The sequence below is a fragment of the Gorilla gorilla genome, chromosome 3, assembly GCF_029281585.2.
Source record: "Gorilla gorilla gorilla isolate KB3781 chromosome 3, NHGRI_mGorGor1-v2.1_pri, whole genome shotgun sequence".
NCBI lineage: Eukaryota > Metazoa > Chordata > Mammalia > Primates > Hominidae > Gorilla > Gorilla gorilla.
In genome coordinates this window covers 48,359,299-48,377,635 of record NC_073227.2, presented here as the reverse complement: position 1 = coordinate 48,377,635, position 18,337 = coordinate 48,359,299, and the positions used below count along the sequence as shown (strand labels likewise).

General features: G+C 43.3%; 1 protein-coding gene across 1 annotated transcript; it reads right to left on the bottom strand.

Annotated features, from left to right (window-relative positions):
- Positions 1–3,340: 3,340 nt before the first annotated feature.
- On the bottom strand, positions 3,341–18,108 carry CHRNA9 (cholinergic receptor nicotinic alpha 9 subunit). The gene is made up of 5 exons (XM_004038593.4): positions 17,910–18,108; positions 17,469–17,614; positions 16,066–16,220; positions 9,150–9,682; positions 3,341–4,579 (listed from the first exon to the last, which is right to left on the bottom strand). Exons 1-5 carry the CDS (start codon positions 17,971–17,973, stop codon positions 4,038–4,040), a joined length of 1,440 nt encoding a protein of 479 aa, XP_004038641.4. The 5' UTR covers positions 17,974–18,108; the 3' UTR covers positions 3,341–4,037.
- Positions 18,109–18,337: the final 229 nt, after the last annotated feature.

The window sequence follows — 18,337 nt, the reverse complement described above, 5'->3', positions numbered from 1 at the left end:
ATTCATTTCTAGCTAATGAGCTACAGAAGAAAGTCATGGATGTGCTTCTGCTTCTAGGATTTTTTTCTTTTCTTTTCTTTTCTTTTTGATACAGAGTCTTGCTGTGTCATAGAGGCTGGAGGGGAGTGCAGTGGAGTGATCTCAGCTCACTGCAACCTCTGCCTCCTGGGTTCAAGCAATTCTCGTGTCTCAGCCTCCCAAGTAGCTGGAATTACAGGCGCCCACCACCACGCCTGGCTAATTTTTGTATTTTTAGTAGAGCCAGGGTTTTGCCATGTTGGCCAGGCTGGTGTCGAATTCCCAACCTCAAGTTGATCTGCCCACCTCAGCCTCCCGAAGTGCTGCTGGGATTATAGGCATGAGCCACTGCGCCCAGCCTAGAATTTTTAAAAATTTTTATTATTATTATTATTTTTTTTTAAGAGGGAAGTTCGGCTGGTATGTCTCTTTGGCCTTCCATTCTTTTTTCTTCCCATTTGGAATGTGGCTGCAAAGCCTACAGATGCAACCGCCTTTCTGTGAAAGCCTCAGGCTGTTGGGCTTCACTTCCAAATGGAGGAGAGGAAAGATGGAAAGATCCCTGGGCTTTGCGGCTCTGGATTTATTTTTGTGTGAGATGAATAACCTCTGTTTGCTTAAGTTATGGCTCACTGGGTTTTCTGTTATTCACAGCCAAATACAACTCTAACTGATAAAATTACTTCTGTAATTAAAATAAAATTAAAGAAGAAAAGTTGTCTGATTCCATTCCGTGACTAAACAAGGTTTTTGTTCTTCCTTTTTTGTTTTTGTTTGTTTGTTTGTTTGTTTGTTTTGAGGTGGAGTTTAGCTCTTGTTGCCCAGGCTGGAGTGCAATGAGGCGATCTTGGCCACTGCAACCTCCGCCTCCCAGGTTCAAGCGATTCTCCCAGCTAATTTTGTATTTTTAGTACATACAGGGTTTCTCCATGTTGGTCAGGCTGGTCTCAAACTCCTGACCTCAGGTGATCCACCCGCCTCAGCCTTCCAAAGGGCTGGGATTACAGGTGTGAGCCACCGCACCCAGCCTGGTTTCTGTTCTTCTAAGCTCTGCCCACACTCTTCTTTCACCAATCCCTTCTAATCCTTACCCTCATTTCTTTCTTTGTCTAGCAAACTCCTACTCAACCTTCAAAACTCATCTGAAGACCAGAAACAGAGGCTCACGCCTGTAATCCCAGTGCTTTGGGAGGCCGAGGCGGGCAGAACATCTGAGGTCAGGAGTTCGAGACCAGCCTGGGCAACAGGGGGAAACCTCATCTCTACAAAAATACAAAAATTGGCCAGGCGAGGTGGCGCATGCCTGTAGTCCCAGCTACTCAGGAGGCTGAGGCAGAAGAATTGCTTGAACCCAAGAGGTGGAGGTTGCAGTGAGCCGAGATTACACAGCCTGGGTGATAGAGTGAGATTCCATCTCAAAAGCAAAAGACAACAACAAAAAACCTCAACTCAAATGTTAATGTTATACCCTGCAAAGTCTTTCCTAAGCTTTCCCTCAAACAGATTCATCATCATTGTGCCCATGGTGTTTTGTCCGTGATTCTGTGATAGCCCGTTTTACACTTGACTATGTTTGCCTATTTCCTTGGTATCTCCTCCACTGAACTGTGAGCAACATGTGAGCAACTGGAGGGTAGAAGCCACATTTCATACTTGTTCCCTCCAAGGCAGCTGGCATACATACCACTAAGTATATAGTAGGTGCACAACAAATGTTTTCTGGAATGAGTAAACACAAGAATTAAAAAACAATGCCGGCCAGGTGCTTTGGCTCACACCTGTAATCCCAGCACTTTGGGAGGCTGAGGCGGGTGGATCACGAGGTCAGGAGTTCTAGGCCAGCCTGGCCAAAATGGTGAAACCCCATCTCTACTAAAAGTACAAAAAATTAGCCAGGCATGGTGGCACGCATCTGTAGTCTCAGCTACTCAGGAGGCTGAAGCAGGAGAATCACTTGAAACCAGGAAGCAGAGGTTGTCGTGAGCCAAGATCAGGCCACTGAACTCCAGCCTGGGTGACAGAGTGAAACTCCGTCTAAAAAAAAAAAAAAACAAACAAACAAAAAAAGCAACGTCTATATGTTTAAACCAAACATCATCCTCCCCTTCCTAGGTTGACTCCTGTTTTCTCTCCACCTCTGTTTAACTGGAAAAAGAATAGTTAATGAGTTGGCAGTTAGGGAATGTTTCACACTGTCACCTAGGCTAGTGTAGTGGTGCAATCACAGCTCACTGCAGCCTCAGTCTCCTGGGTTCAAGTGATCCTCCCACCTCAGCCTCCCAAGTAGCTGGGACCACAGTTGTCTGTCACCATGCCCGGCTAATTTTTAACTTTTTTGTAGAGACAGGTTCTCTGCATGTTGCCCAGGCTGCTCTGGAACTCCTGGGCTCAGGCAATCTTCCACCTCAGTCTCCCAAAATATTGAGACTATAGGGCTGGGCACGGTGTCATGCCTGTAATCCCAGCACTTTGGGAGGCCAAGGCGGGCAGATCGCTTGAGGCCGGGAGTTCCATACCAGCCTGGCCAACATGGCAAAACCCCGTCTCTACAAAAAATACCAACAAAATTAGCTGGGTGTGGTGGCACACACCTGTAGTCCCAGCTACTAGGGAGGCTGAGGTGGGAGGATCACTTGAACCCAGGAGACTGAGGCTGCAGTGAGCTGTGATAAGATAATTGCTTAAACCTGGGAGGCAGAGATTGCAGTGAGCCAAGATCGTGCCACTGCACTCCAGCCTGAGTGACAGAGTGAGACTCCCTCTCAAACAAACAAACAAACAAAACAAAAAAACAGGATTATAGATGTGAGCCACTGCACCCAGCCTTGGATCATTTTAATCTAGGTGGGAATGGGGGGTGGATTTGAAGTCACATTTTATTGAAAGTAGGAAAGAAGTTGAGACATACAGGAAGTAAATTAGGGCAGAAAGTTCAGAATTAAGAATAAGAATCTCTCAGTCTCTCCTGTGCTAAATCATCATTTGTCATGGCCAAAAGCAGGGTGACTTTAGCAGATGTAGCCCAACTCTGAGTCCCAGTGCTGAGGGGTGAGTCCCAGTTCCACTTACACCGTGTTGGATGTTGAGGAGGCAGGTCACTTACATCCTCCTTTTAAGCCACGGTTTCTTTCTCTGAGAAAGAATAGTAACACTCGCCTTCCCAACTCACAGAGTTGTTGTGAGGATCAAAGCGATCAGGCTTGTGCATAAGAATTGCTGTGACATCCCATGCAAATGTGAATCATGTCGCTTTTATTACATGTAGGAAAAAACGTGATCCGTGTTTGGTGAAAAGTTCAATGAATGAATGGATGAGCCCAGCTTGCTAATCACCTTATTTTAATACAAGACTAAATGCAGGAACAACTTCATCTATCATATTTTAATCAAAGGGTAAATGCAGGAATGACTTCACCTTTTGGGTTTATATAAAACATAACCAACATATACGACATCACCATTATGAAGAAAGTTCTTTTCCCCATTAAACAGCTGATGCTTAGACTTTCTTTACATGGGACAAAACCTTTTATTCCACTATTTGAGATATGACTTCAAATGCACTATGCCTGAATAAGGTACCATTGAGACTTAAATCACACTAATATATATATGACTATTTCATTTTTCAAAAGCATATTTTAATGGGAACTAAGGGGAAAATGAGTTTGGTTTGTTTTGCCTTTTTTATTTTAAATTTTACCAGTAAAGTGTATTTTGTTATCTGTACTGCCAAAGAGGTAAATAATTATATAAACTAGAGGCCAGTCACCCACCACTACAGTGGGCTATAAAATGGCTCTTTCCCTATTTCTTCCATCTTCCTACCCTTGAAATTTTGGATCTTCTGCTTAATTTAACAGAGCAGATAGCTTCGACATTGATTTGAAGCTAAAAATAAAAAGCACAGACAACATAACCCCTAAATTGTAGATGAACAAAAATCTTGGAAGAACATTGGAATAGATCACAGGGAATTGTATTAATTTCTACCCAGATAGCAAAGCCAATATCTGTGACTAATCCGCTCTTGCTATGATCAAAATAGTCATCACAAACACCATAATGAAAAAAATCCACATGAAGAATCGGTCTATGACTTTCGCCACCTTCTTCCATTCACTCCCCTTGGAATTGGTGGCCTTGTGGTCTTTGAGGCACTTGGCGATGTACTCAATATTCCTCGTCAGCACTTTGTACTGTGCACAGTAACTCTCGGCCTCCTGAGGGTTCTTACCCTGGCAGCCCAGGTCGTTCTTTAAGCGTTTGTTCATGTCCTTCTTTCTGGAAAGGTCTTTGTTCCTGGCTGTTTTCAGGTTAGACTCTGGGAGTTTGCTATAAACTTTCGTGAGGTGGTCCCGCTGTCTACTGTGGTGCGGGCTGAGGCAGCTTTCACCCACATCATAGACAAACAAGACCCTGGACATGTATTTCAGGATGACCACCCTGGCCCAGTGTGGCACCGGCCGGGCCTCGGCCCCACAGAAGTGGATATTCATCACCATGATGGTCAACGCAGTGGAGGCTGTGATCAGGGCCATCGTGGCTATGTAGTATTTACCTGGAATTAAAATAACAACAGTAACTGAATTTGCTTTAAAATGGTCCTCATACAGCCATGAGTCACTTAACAACAGGGATACATTCTGAGAAAGGTATTAGTCATTAGGTGATTTTGCTGTTGTGTGAACATCATAAGAGTGTATGTACACAAACCTAGATGGTCTAGCCTTCTATACACCTAGGTTGAATGGTGTAGCCTGTTGCTTCTAGGCTACAAACCTGTGCAGCATGTTACTGTATTGAATACAGCAGGCAATTGTACACATGATTATCAAACGGTCAATATTTGTGTATCTAAACATAGAAAAGATAAAGTAAAAATTGACATTATAATCTTATGGGACCATTGTTGCATACACGGTCTGTCATTTACCAAAACATTGTTATGAGGCACACGACAGTATTTGGCTTAAAAAGAAACAAACACCCTTTCTAAGGAGGTGTTATACCCTAGTGGTTACTAGTATAGATTTTTTTTTTTTTTTTGAGACAGAGTCTCACTCTGTCGCCCACACTGGAGTGCAGTGGTGCAATCTCAGCTCACTGCAACCTCCGGCTCCCAGGTTCAAGTGATTCTCCTGCCTCAGCCTCCGAAGTAGCTGGGATTACAGGCGCCCATCACTACGCCCGGCTAATTTTTGTATTTTTAGTAGAGAGGGGGTTTCGCCATCTTGGCCAGGCTGGTCTCGAACTCCTGACCTTGAGTTATCTGCCTACCCCGGCCTCCCAAAATGCTAGGATTACAGGCGTGAGCCACCGTGCCAGGCTATAGGATAGACTTTTGAATCTGACTTCCTGGATTGAAATCCCAGCTTTATCACTCCCTAGACTTTCAGCCTTCAGCAAGGCATATAATCCTGGACTTTCGGCCTTCAGCAAGGCATATAATCCTGCTAAGCCTCAGTTTCCTACTCTGTAAAGTGGTGGGTGTAATAATAATATCTAACTCGCAGGAATATGAGGAGGCGTAATTGAGATGATACATGTGAAGTTCTCAGCACTGTTCCTGGCTCGAAATTAAAAAGTTTGGAAATGTTTGCTGAGATCATGAGGTGAAAAATTTTTCCACACTCAACGAACAATTAATGAATTTGACCAGTTCTCAGAATTGTCTTCAGACTTCATTAATATGAAAGCCAATTCTATTAGGTAAGAAAGGAGACTGTATCACTATTAGTCTTCAAAATGTGATTATATAAAGCACATGTTGATGAAAAAGTGAAATTAAGGAAGGAAACAATTAAGATAAGGCTACAAATTTATGAAATATAGAAAAAAAGCCAAGAAGATGAATAAAACCAAAAGCAGACTTTTGAAAAAAGTAATAAAATTGATAAACTTTTCATAATACCACTTACAGGATAGAGAGAGAAATAGAGAAAGGGAAAGAGAGAGAGAGAAGATGGAAAAGACTTATAAAATAGTACCATATTATAAATAACTGTATAGTCGGGCACGGTGGCTCACACCTGTAATCCCAGCACTTTGGGAGGCCAAGGTGGGTGGATCACTTGAGGTCAGGAGTTGGAGACCAGCCTGGCCAACATGGTGAAACCCCGTCTCTACTAAAAATATAAAACACATTAGCCGGGTGTGGTGGCACGTGCCTGTAATCCCAGCTACTCAGGAGGCTGAGGCAGGAGAATCACTTGAATCCAGGAGGCGGAGGTTGCAGTGAGCTGAGATTATGCCACTGCACTCCAGTCTGGGCAACAGAGCTAGACTATCTCTTAAAAAATAAAAATAGCTGTATAATAACATATTTGATAATCTAGATGAAACTGCTGGGAAAATGTTAGATGTCAAAATTAGTGCAAGAATAAAGAACACTTTAATAGAACTGGGAATCAATCAAATACCATCCCCCTACCAAAGGTTCCAGGCCCAAAAATAATTTATAGGTGAGTTTTACCAAACTTTCAAGGAACAAATAGTTCCCATCTTATGCAACTTGTTCCAGAAATAGAAAAAGAGGGAAAACTGCCCAGTTCATTTTGTGAAGTCAATTTGACCTTGATTCCAAAAGTGACAAGAAAAGAAATATTAAAGCCATTTCACTAATCGACATATTTGAGAAAGCTCTACAAAATATTAGCTAACTGAATCCAACAGTGTCTTAAAAGGATAATGTATCATAAGAAAGGAGTTTGGTCCAGTTATACAAAAGAGTTCAACATCAGAAAACTTATTGATGTAATTCACGACATTGACGAGTAAAAGAAAACTCACATGATTATCTTAATAGATGAAGACAAAGTATTTGATAATGTTTATCATCTTTTTCATTTGTCTGAGTTAATATATGAGACCTTTCTTAAAATGGTAAAGGCCATGGGCCAGAAACCGATATCAAGGGCTACATTTGATGCAGAAAACTTAAACATATTTCTATAATATTGTGAGCACACTCCACGGGTGCTATGAATAACAAATTTTAATTGTTAAATAAATGTTCTCAAGATCTGTGTGCACTTTTCCTAAAAAGATAAATTTCAGCCAGTTGTGGTGGCTCACACCTGTAATCCCAGCACTTTGGGAGGCTGAAGTGGGAGGATCACTTGAGCCCAGGAGTTCAAGACCAGCCTAGCCAACATAGTGAGACCCTATCTTTCTTATTTTTTTTCAATTTTTTTTTTTTTTTTGAGACGAAGTCTCACACTGTCCCCCAGGTTGGAGTGCAGTGGTGCAATCTTGGCTCACTGCAATCTTCACTTCCTGGGTTCAAGTGATTCTCCTGTCTCAGCCTCCCAAGTAGCTGGGATTACAGGCACACACCACCATGCCCAGCTAATTCTTTTTATAGAGATGGGGTCTCACCATGTTGGCCAGGCTGGTCTTGAACTCCTGACCTCAGGTGATCTGCCTGCCTCAGCCTCCCAAAGTGCTAGGATTACAGGCGTGAGCTACCAAGCCCGGCCTTCATTTTTAAATAATAAAAATAAATTAAAATAAAATTTAAAAATACAAATTTAATTTTTAAAAGATAAGTTTCATATTATCATAAAAACAGAACAAGCAATTCCTGTGAGACATCTGTCTTTAGAAATTGTGCCAGCTTGCTGTATAATGTCACAACCCAAGAAGAGAGTGGGACCGCCCCATGATCTTTCCTCAAACAGGGCTATGATTGGATGTCATCACTGCCAATCATTTCTGCCTCAGGAGAGGTAATAAAATGCCAATACATCTCCTTATTATTAGAGGGGGAAAAGCCTTCTGTGTTTAATTCTGAAAAAGAGAGGTGAGTATGTGTGTGTGTGTGTGTGTGTGTGTGTGTGTGTGTGTGTATTTTGCAAAGAGAGACATAAAAAGGAAGATATCTCCAAATGGAGAAGCCACTGTAGTATCATCTCAATATTGCGTAATTGGACTCAGTAAAGAGTAAAAGGGCAAGGCAACATCTCCTGATATTGGACTCTAAGTTCGTTGGTGTTCTAAAATTTCTCCTTATTGCTTACTTTAAGGAACTCAAACTTAGATCTAGCTTGATTCTGGTAAGCATCTGTTACCACAGCAACTCCTCGAGATGGAGGTGTTGGATCTCAAGGGTATCCTTGGAGGCAGAAAGTAAATGTTAAAGGGGATAGGAAAGCCCTCAGAACAAGCTAGGCAAGGATAGGGGAGGCAGGGGTGGTACCCTCAGTCTGCACTCCAACCCTTGGAGGGACATTTCATTATTGCAGATTTTTGAAAATGTAGTCTGCTTTGGAATCACTTCAGATTCCCAAATCTCGGCCAAGTTGCTAAATCAAACTCTCTGGGTGTAGGAACTTGTATTTTAATACACTCTCCCACTGCTATTATACCCAGTGAAGATGAGATTTTTCTGTTAAGGGTAGATGTCAGGCTTAAAAAGCACATCTTTCTGCCATGTTTGCCACTTTTCCCAAGAAGAAAAGCCCTTGTCGCGTGAAATGATAACAGTAGTCACTGTTTACTCAGTACTTACCATATGCCAGGGTGTGCACTAAGCAATGACACAGAAGGAAGCAATCACACAAATTTTCCAGATGATGAAGCAGAGACTAAGAGAACAAGTAACTTGCCTAAGTTTGATCAAGGAGTGAACAGTGAAGTCAGCGTTCAAATGCAAGTTTCTTTGACTTCAGAATCAGGTCTTAACCTCTGGGTCAGTGGATTTCAGACTTCAACAGAAAATGCATCAGAATCACCCATAAGCCTTGTTAAAACAGGATGCCAGGGCCTTATCTCCAGAATGTCTGATTCAGTAGGCTTCCGGTGGGCCCTGAGGTTTTGTGTTTCTATAAGTTCCCAGGGGATGCCGATGCTGTGCATCTGGGGACCACCACTTTGAGAACTACTGCTCTAAAGTATAATGTCTTTCATTGCTCTTTTGTGTAAACCCAGAGACCATAAGACCAGTTTTGATTGCAAAGGCTCATCTATATTGAAAGATGCTAACTGCAACCACCAGAAAAATTTGAGACAGTCTGTATTGAGTCGAAATTGGCTCCATTTTTTCAAGTTTAAAGGCACACACACAACCTTAAAGGCATGACCCCAGGCACTACAAAGCTAGGCTTGAAGTGGAAGACACTTGAACTCACCTATCAGGGGCACATTTTCTGAGGCCGGCATGATTTCTGCCACCATTAGCTGAAATACAGTCATGGCCAACAGGATGGTCACTCCCAGGGAGACCTTTTCTCCGGAGGCTGCTGGGAGATAAAAACTCAGAGGAGCCAGAAAAGATATGAGGATGCATGGGATGAGGAGGTTGACTATATAGAACGAGGACCTCCTCTTCAGAAGGAGGGTGAATGTGACATCCGGGTAAGGCTCAGAGCAGCAGCCATAGGAGATTACATTCTTCACAGCGGGCATGCCATGGACCTCCCATTCCACATCTTCAATGAAGTCAGAGAGATCTCCGCTGTCCAAGGCGTTGAATATGTCCACCTGATTGCCATTGTAGGTCCAGGAACCAAAAGTCAGGTTGCACTGCTGGTTGTCAAAAGGGAAGTAGGTGACATCCACCACACAGGAGCTTTTGGTGATGGCCGGTGCATCCCAGGTGATCAGCCCATCATACCGCAGGACCACATTGGTGTTCACAGGCTCTGAAGATTCATCATCAGCCCTGAAGGTCAGATGAGGAAAATGAAAGCCGCATGCTAGGAGAACTTGCCACCTTCCTTACCCCAGACAGCTCACTGTGCCCATCACTTCAGTGTTTTGGCAATGGACCACCATTTTGCCTGTCACTGTGGCTCGGGAGTCTGGAATCAACTCTAATTTGTCCTTCTCCTCCATCTCCTGTAACTAGTCAGGGCCAAGTTCCCTTGGATTCTTCCTTTAAAGCATCTCTTGTCTCTATCCCTTCCTGTCCATTCCCAGTGTCACTTTCTTGGTCCAGGTGTAAGGATTTGAACATGCAGACAAAAAGTAAGCCTGTCGATACTAAAATCTGCTTACTTGATTTGTTAACTTTAGGCACTAGAATATTAAAATAAGGTTTTTATTGCTATTATAAAAGCTGTACATGTTTATTTGTAACATTTGGAAAACTCAGAGAAAAAAAGTTGTTCACCCATAACTTTAGAGATAGTCACTTATTCCAGATATATCTTCTTTTGCTTTATCAATATTTATGCCTTGTATTTTGGGGTACAGAATTTCTATTTTTATCTAGGGAATTACTCTTTCTCCCATTACTTCCTCTTTCTCCCATTACTTCCTCTCCCATTGCAAGGCAGAGGAAGTGTTGGTCAAGGTGCCCCAGTGTCCCTGGCCAAAGGCCGGCTGGGTGGCCCAGGCTTGGTCCAACAGATTCACCCTCTCCAGAGTTTAGATCTTAAGCAGAGTGATCCAGAGACCAAAAGCATCACCCTAGTGATGGCTCCCTATTCAGAAAAAAAACAGACAGTCCCTCCTGTCTTGAACACTAGAGCAGCCTTGGTTCTGTCCTTTCCAAGAGCTGGTTGTTTACTTTTTCCTTTAATTCAATGAGATGTGCCACATCCTTCTAACAAATTCCTATTTCACGAGGTTGCCAAAGTCAGTTTCTGATGCTTACAACCAAAGAGCCTTAATTGGTACATTTCTGTTAACATTTGGATGCATATTTTTGAAGTCTTCCTTACAAGTTTTTCCCCGAAAAGTATATTTTGGCTAAATATAATGTGGTATTCTGGATTGGATCCTGGAACAGAAAAAGTACATTCATGGAAAAGCTGGTGAAATCTTAATAAAGTAGTTTAGTCAATAACATTGTATTAATTTTGGTAAGTATATTATGGTTATGTAAGAGGTAACATTAGGGGAAACTGGGTGAAGGGTATAAGGGAATTCTGCACTATCTTTGCAACTTTTCTATAAATCTAAAAATTATCCCCAAATGTAAAGTTAACTTGCAAAAAAATAAAAGGGAAAAAAAAGATGAGACAAAATTTTTAAAAATACGTGGTCATCTGTTCATACTCTTCTACAACATTCTTTTCATGTCTAAATAGCATTTTATTATATTCCATTTTATTAGATACACCATAGTTATTTAACCAATCTACTGAGGCTTCACATTATGGTTGGTTCCAGTTCCCCAAACTGAACATCAAATTCATCCTCTTTTTTTCCAAACCTGTTTCTCCTCGCCCTCCTTTATTTCCAGTCTCTTCTGGAAGTCTTGCCATTCTCTAAATCATCTTATATGGCTAAGGATAGATACATAAGCTGGCCTTAAAGCTAAATTCTAGACAAATTCTTTTGAATACAATAGGGCACCCAGTTCCTCACCAGGTCTAAAATCCAACCATTAAAACTGCTCATTAAAATCCAACCACTGGGGCCAGGCATGGTGGCTCATGCCTGTAATCCCAGCACTTTAGAAGGCCAAGGCAGGAGGATTGCTTGAGCCCAGGAATTCAAGACCAGCCTAGGCAACGGGCAATATAGTGAGACCTCATCTCTATAAAAATGTTTGTAAAAATTAGCTGGGTGTGGTAGTGCATACCTGTAGTCCCAGCTACTCAGGAGACTGAAGTGAGAGGATCACTTTGTTACACATGGAGGGTCTTGACTACAGGTCGTCCACGTTCTTGACATTTTGAACAAAGAATTGGACAAAATGCACAAATAAAGCAATGAAAGTACAGAACAATGAAAGAAACAATAAATGCTCAGATTTATTGAAACGAAACCACACTCCACAGAGTGGGTGTGGGCTTGAGTAGGCAGCTTAAGACCACCAGTTACAAAATCTTCTGGGGTTTAAGTACCCTCTAGACATTTCCCATTGGTTGCACCCTATGTAAATAAAAACTTGGCCCACAACCAATTGGAGGCTGAAGTGAAGTCATACCCTATGCAAATGAAGATGTGACCTACAACCAATCAGAGGCTGAAGTGAAGTTACACCTCATGCAATGAAGACTTGGTCTGTGACCAGTTGGAAGCTGAAGTGAAGGCTCCCTGTCTCCAGACCCTATTGAGGAGAATACTGTCTCAACTGTAGTCCAGGAGGTCAAGGCTGCAGTAAGCTACGATCACACCAGGGCACTCTAGCCTAGGTGACAGAGCAAACTACCGCCACCACCCCCGCCAAAAAAAAAAAGAACAAAAACAAACAAACAAACAAAACCTGACCATGAAAACCCTGCCAAAATGAATTCAAATTTAAAATTTCTGTAATCTGCATTTTACCTAATCTAAAAATGTCAGGAATCCTTGTAGCCTCTTATACCAGCCACTATACTAACCATATACTAATACTAAACATTCCCACCAGAACTTTGAGCCCCAATTCATTTATTTCTCTACTGATTTACTGAAAGAGCCAGTATCTACTTGAACTGTTACATTGCTAAAAAGCTCACTATTTCTTGCGACAATTCATTGCCGAAGTTATTAGGGAAATGTTCTTTTTTTTTTTTTTTTTGGAGAGCTTATCTTCCCTTTGGCTTCTACTGATTATCTTGGGTTTTGTCTTCTGGAACATTGTTTGTTCTCTTTTTTCCACCTTACTTTCTCTCTGATTACCTAAGGTAACCATCATCGAGTCTTCAAGGTCTTCTCTCTTCCAAACTAAGCATCAGCAAATTCAACTGTTCTGTGAAGTGGCATCCAGGCCCATCTCCTTCCTGATCACTCCCTAACCAGTCTAGCCCCATGGATTTGGGCACCAATGGTGACTCTAGATGCTAAGCATCTTCCTGCCTGAGTGTCTTTATCACACTGGACTGACTCACCTACCCCCTACCCCCTACCCCTATTTCTCCTTCTTGCCACAACTCAGGAAGCCCATTGTGTTGCCTGTGATGTTCTGTACCTGCTTCTGAGAAGCAATGATATTGTATCTGGCATCAGAAGATTCTACAGAGTCAGGAATTCAGCTAGAAGGACTGAGCTCAGGGAAATAGCCATGACTAAGGGCCCTTCTTTGCCTGATCCTGTAACACTCCTCCATTTTCATTTCAATTTGTTAAAGGCATGAAGATGTCATCCAACCATAGCTCCATTTAGAGGTTCCTCTACACAGCAAAACTCTGGGAAGTTTTACTGAGAAGGAGAAGGCAAAAGAGAAGAGAGGAGCAGAAACAGAATTGTCCATGACAAGAGCACAGAGATGACTAAAGAGTCAACCAGAGGAACAAAAAGGAGATGATAAATCAGTGTGGTGAAAGGCTCTGTGTAAAGGGGTGGAGAGTGGGGAAGGGACAATGTGGACAGAACTGACCAAAGCCACAGTAGGCTTGTGTGAACTCATGAGTACATAACTGGCTTCTCTAATAAGGGAGCAGTGGGGTCAGCTTAACTTAGGGTGTCTTGTAAGCTTGCAAAGAAGCATTTCAGTAAGACAAGGTCACCGCCTCAGCCAATCAAAACAAGAGGGAGAGGGGGACCACCGTTCTGTTTGACTTCTGCAGAGAATTTTTAGAACTTACAGAATGCTGGCCGGGCACAGCAGCTCATGCCTGTAATCTCAGCACTTTGGGAGGCTGAGCTGGGTGGATTGCTTGAGCCCAGGAGTTCGAAACCAGCCTGGGCAACATGATGAGACTCTGTCTCTACTAAAAATTAAAAAAAACAATAGCTGGGTGTGGTGGCATGCACCTGTAGTCCCAGCTACTCAGGAGGCAGAGGTGGGAGAATAACCTGAGCCCGGGAAGTTGAGGCTGTAGTGAGCCATGATCACACCACTGCACTCTAGCATGGGCGATAGGAGTGAGACCCCGCCTTTTTTTTTTTTTTTTTTTTGAGATAGAGTCTAGCTCTGTCACCCAGGCTGGACTGGAGCGTGATCCCGGCTCACTGCAAGCTCCGCCTCCCGGGTTCACAGCATTCTCCTGCCTCAGCCTCCTGGTGCCCGCCACCACACCCAGCTAATTTTTTTGTATTTTTTGTAGAGACGGGGTTTCACCATGTTAGCCAGGATGGTCTCGATCTCCTGACCTCATGATCCGCCCCCCGGGCCTCCCAAAGTGCTGGGATTACAGGCGTGAGCGACCATGCCTGGCCCCCAGACCCTGTCTTAAAATAAAAAAAAAAGAACTTACAGAATGCTGTAAGAGATCATCTGTGTCAATGAAATTATCTTTCTTTTTCTTTTTTCTTTTTCTTTTTTTTTTTTTTTTGAGATGGAGTCTCGCTCTTGTCGCCCAGGCTGGAGTACAGTGTGCAATCTTGGCTCACTGCAACCCCTGCCTCCTGGGTTTGAGTTTCCTGCCTCAGCCTCCCAAGTAGCTGGGATTACAGGTGCACGCCACCACACCCAGCTGATTTTTGTATTTTTAATAAAGACCGGATTTCACCATGTTAGCAAGGCTGGTCTCGAACTCCTGACCTCAGGTGATCCACCTGCCTTGGCCTCCCAAAGTGCTGGGATTACAGGGGTGAGTCCTCACGCCCTGCCTGTGTCAATGAAATTATCAGATATTACTCTCCCGCACTCTGCAGACGAGAGTGTGGTAATGGACAACGTGGCTTGTTTTCTTGCTCTGTGTGTGTGTGTGTGTGTGTGTGTGTGAGAGAGAGAGAGAGAGAGACAGAGACAGAGAGAGCGAGCACCGGGAGGGAGGGTAAACTGGAGGAATAAAGCCCAGTATTTGAATGTTATCTTCCTGTTATATTCCTTGGGAAGGGATACAGATGATTCCTCTGGCCACTCAGAGTGGGGAATGGACAGAAAGAACAGGGCTATGATTCCACAGGTCATGACCCTTAGATGAGCTCTCTGAGTAAGGAGTGAGACTAAAATCCAGGCTGCAACCCACCCGTGTTGCTTCCTTAAAGGAAATCCATGCCCACTGGAAGCCTCCACCCAGGGGAGCCCCCTGAGCTGCCCCTCATTCACATAGTTCTGAGCCACAGAGAAACTTTTCCCACTCCACAGAAACTTGGGTTCCAGAATAAAAAGAGAGAGAAGCTCTTTCAACAACAGGCGGGGCCACTGAGCTTGAACTGTGACCAGAGATCTGGTATTTTTCTCAAAATGCAGCCCATGGACCCACAGTGCCCACGTCTTCCGGAGCTTGTAGAAATGCAGAATCACAGGCCCGCCCCACACCCATGGAATCACAATCTGTATTTTAACAAACTCCCTGGGCGATTCATATGCACCTTACAGCTTGCGAAACATAAACCTTACCTACCCGTTATACAAGGCCCCTTGCTCTGAGACCGGGAAAAGGTCACTTTGTATCCCGTAAACTGGTTCATCCTCCACTCCACACAAAGCCCCAAATCCACAGGTCAGTTTCTAGATGGCCCATTCCGGTTTAATTAATTATTGATACATGATCTTGGATGGTGAGTGTCACTGTTAAGAGTTGAATTGTGTCCCTGAAAAATTCACATATTGAAGTCTTAGCCCCCAACACTCAGAATGTGACTTGATTTGAGAATAGCATCATGAAGATGTAATTAGTTAGGTTAAGATGAAGTCACGCTGGAGTAGGGTGGACATCTAATCCAATATGGCTGGTGTCCTTATAGAAAGGGGAAATTTGGACACAGGGAACACACAGGAGAATGCCATGTGAAGATGAAGGCAGAGCTCAGAGTGACGCTTCTATAATGCCAGGAACACCAAAGACTGCCAGCAAACCACCATTAGCTAGAAGAGAGGCCTGGTACAGATCCTCCCTCACAGCCCTCAGAGGAAACCACGCTGTCAACCCCTTCATCTCAGGCGTCTCAACTCCAGAACTGTGAGATAACACATTTTTGTTAAGTCATCTAATCTGTGCTACTCTGTTATGGCAAAGTTAGCCCTAGCAAACTAATGCAGCCTCCACTTTCCCACCTGAAAAAGGGGCATGTAGATGGATGGTTTCCTTCCAGCTCTAAGCTTTTATGACATATTATTTCCTGATCTAAGATTCTATGTCTCTTATTTCAGTAAGTCCTAGGAACATGGATTAATATTTAATTTCATGCATGTTTTAAACGTTCCTTTTTCATTATGTTTAAATTCTATGAAATCAACACGTTCATGCCTGAAAAGCCTCAGTTCTGAGCTGCACTTACTTGTTATATAAGACGATGTCCGGCCTCCACACGAGGTCACTGGGGATCCTGATGGAGTCTAGGCCATCGTACTGATCTCGGTCCCACGTGAGATAGGCATCGTGCCAGATTTGGCGGATCCACAAATAGGCAGTCAGAATTTGGTTTCTTTCATCCTACACAATGAATCCAGATGTCACTTTACCTAGCAGACACTTGAAATGTCTTCCACTGATAGGACACTTGTTCTTCACAATAGGAATTTCACAAACACTCATCAATTTTCAATAAGTAAAGTGAGAGCTTTATTCTTTATTTATTCTATCCCCTTGATTGACTGCCAATATCATATTTTTTTTCCTCCTAGACTTAGTGTTCAGAATGTAAAGTGGACAAATATTTTAGTCTTGATATCTTTGCATGGATCAACTGCCTATATTTCCTGAAAATTGATCAATGAATGATGTACTTGAAAGCAAAAGTCAGGAAATAACAATGTGCAGAAGGCAAGTCTTTCAAGTTTCATAACATTGTGTAATTAAACATAGATAAGCACTAATAAGCTATGCCATCTTAAAACACTACCTTTTTTAAAAAATTGAGATTGGCCGGGCGCGGTGGCTCATGCCTGTAATCCCAGCACTTTGGGAGGCCGAGGTGGGCGAATCATGAGGTCAGGAGATTGAGACCATCCTGACTAACACGGTAAAACCCTGTCTCTACTAAAAATACCAAAAAATAATTTTTTTTTGCCGCCAGGTGTGGTGGCAGGTGCCTGTAGTCTAAGCTACTCAGGAGGCTGAGGCAGGAGAATGGCATGAACCCAGGAGGCAGAGCTTACAGTGAGCGGAGATCGTGCCACTGCACTCCAGCCTGGGTGACAGCAAGACTCCGTCTCAAAAAAAAAAAATTAAGATCAAATTCACATTAAAACTCACCATTTTAATCATTTTCGAAGGGAACAATGCACTGGCTTCCAATATAGTCACAACGTTGTGCAACCATCACCACTGCCTAATTCAAGATCATTTCTTCCCCCCCCAAAGAAACGCTGTAATCATTACGAACTCACTGGCCATTTTCCCCTTCCTCCCCACAGACCCTGGCAACCTCTATGCCGTTTTCTGTCTCTAAGGATTTACCTATTTTGGACATTTTATATAAATGGCTGCATACAGTATGTAACCCCATCTTTCTTTAGATTATCTAAGACTGTTACAGTTAATGACCAGGATTAGGTAACGTTTCTTGAAATTAATTAGTTTTGTAGAAAGCTTCCTTTTCCCGACATTCTCTTCTCCCACCAGCTTGCTTAAGGAGCTATCATTCCCTCTCAAATTCCCAGTTAAGACATTCTCTTCAGAAAGCATGGTTGTTTATCCTCTAAGAATCATTCCACAGAGTCAGCACCATGTGTTACTCACCATATCCTTAATCTGAGAGAGCGTAATCTGCAGGGTCACATTCAGGACTTTATCTGTATCTTCCACTGGACGAAGAGCATTGGAATAATCTTCAAAAAGGTCATTAAACAACTTCTGAGCATATTTTCCATCTGCCGTCTCTGCAGCTACTCAACAAGAGGGATCTGGATTAACATTCAGAGTGTTGTGTGTATTTCAAGACAAACAACACAAGACTGAGGTCTAAAATGGGGGATGGCCCAACACTGGCGAGGAACAAGCTTTGGGTGGATGGATGAGCTGTTTTTCTGGCATGCCCTACCAAGATCAGAGTCAGTAGGAAGCACGGAACACTTCCATGTGGTTGAATCATCTGTTTTGTCTTCCCTGTCCTGCCCCACCTCCCACCAAAGCAATAGCCCCAGATGAGACAAGATAGGTTACATGTCACCAGCCTCTCACCTCTCAGTCTGGAAGCAGCAAAGTAAATCCAGCAAAAGGAGAAGCAGGAATGGGACCAGTTCATCTTTTTCCTGACCCTCTATAATAAAGTCTCAGTCAGGCAGCGTGGTCTTCCACTTCCCCCTATGAATACAAAGGATCTGGGCACAAGGAGCCCACACCGCTGCAGCCTTATGGCGGGAGAGCTCAGGCTTGCATTGCATGCAGGACCGAGATCCTGAGATCCAGGCCTGCCCTCCCTCCCCTCCGGTAATTTGAGACTGGCAGCTCCAGTGGCTGAGATGCCGGGAACCCAGGGTGTGTTAGGTCCAACAGTGCTGTTGTGGGGGGCCATCTCAGTTGAGGGACCCTCAGCAGAAACAACCAGACAGAAAAGGAGGTAGATGCAGGCAGCAGGGGTATGCCTGACACCCCAGAGACTCCATCTA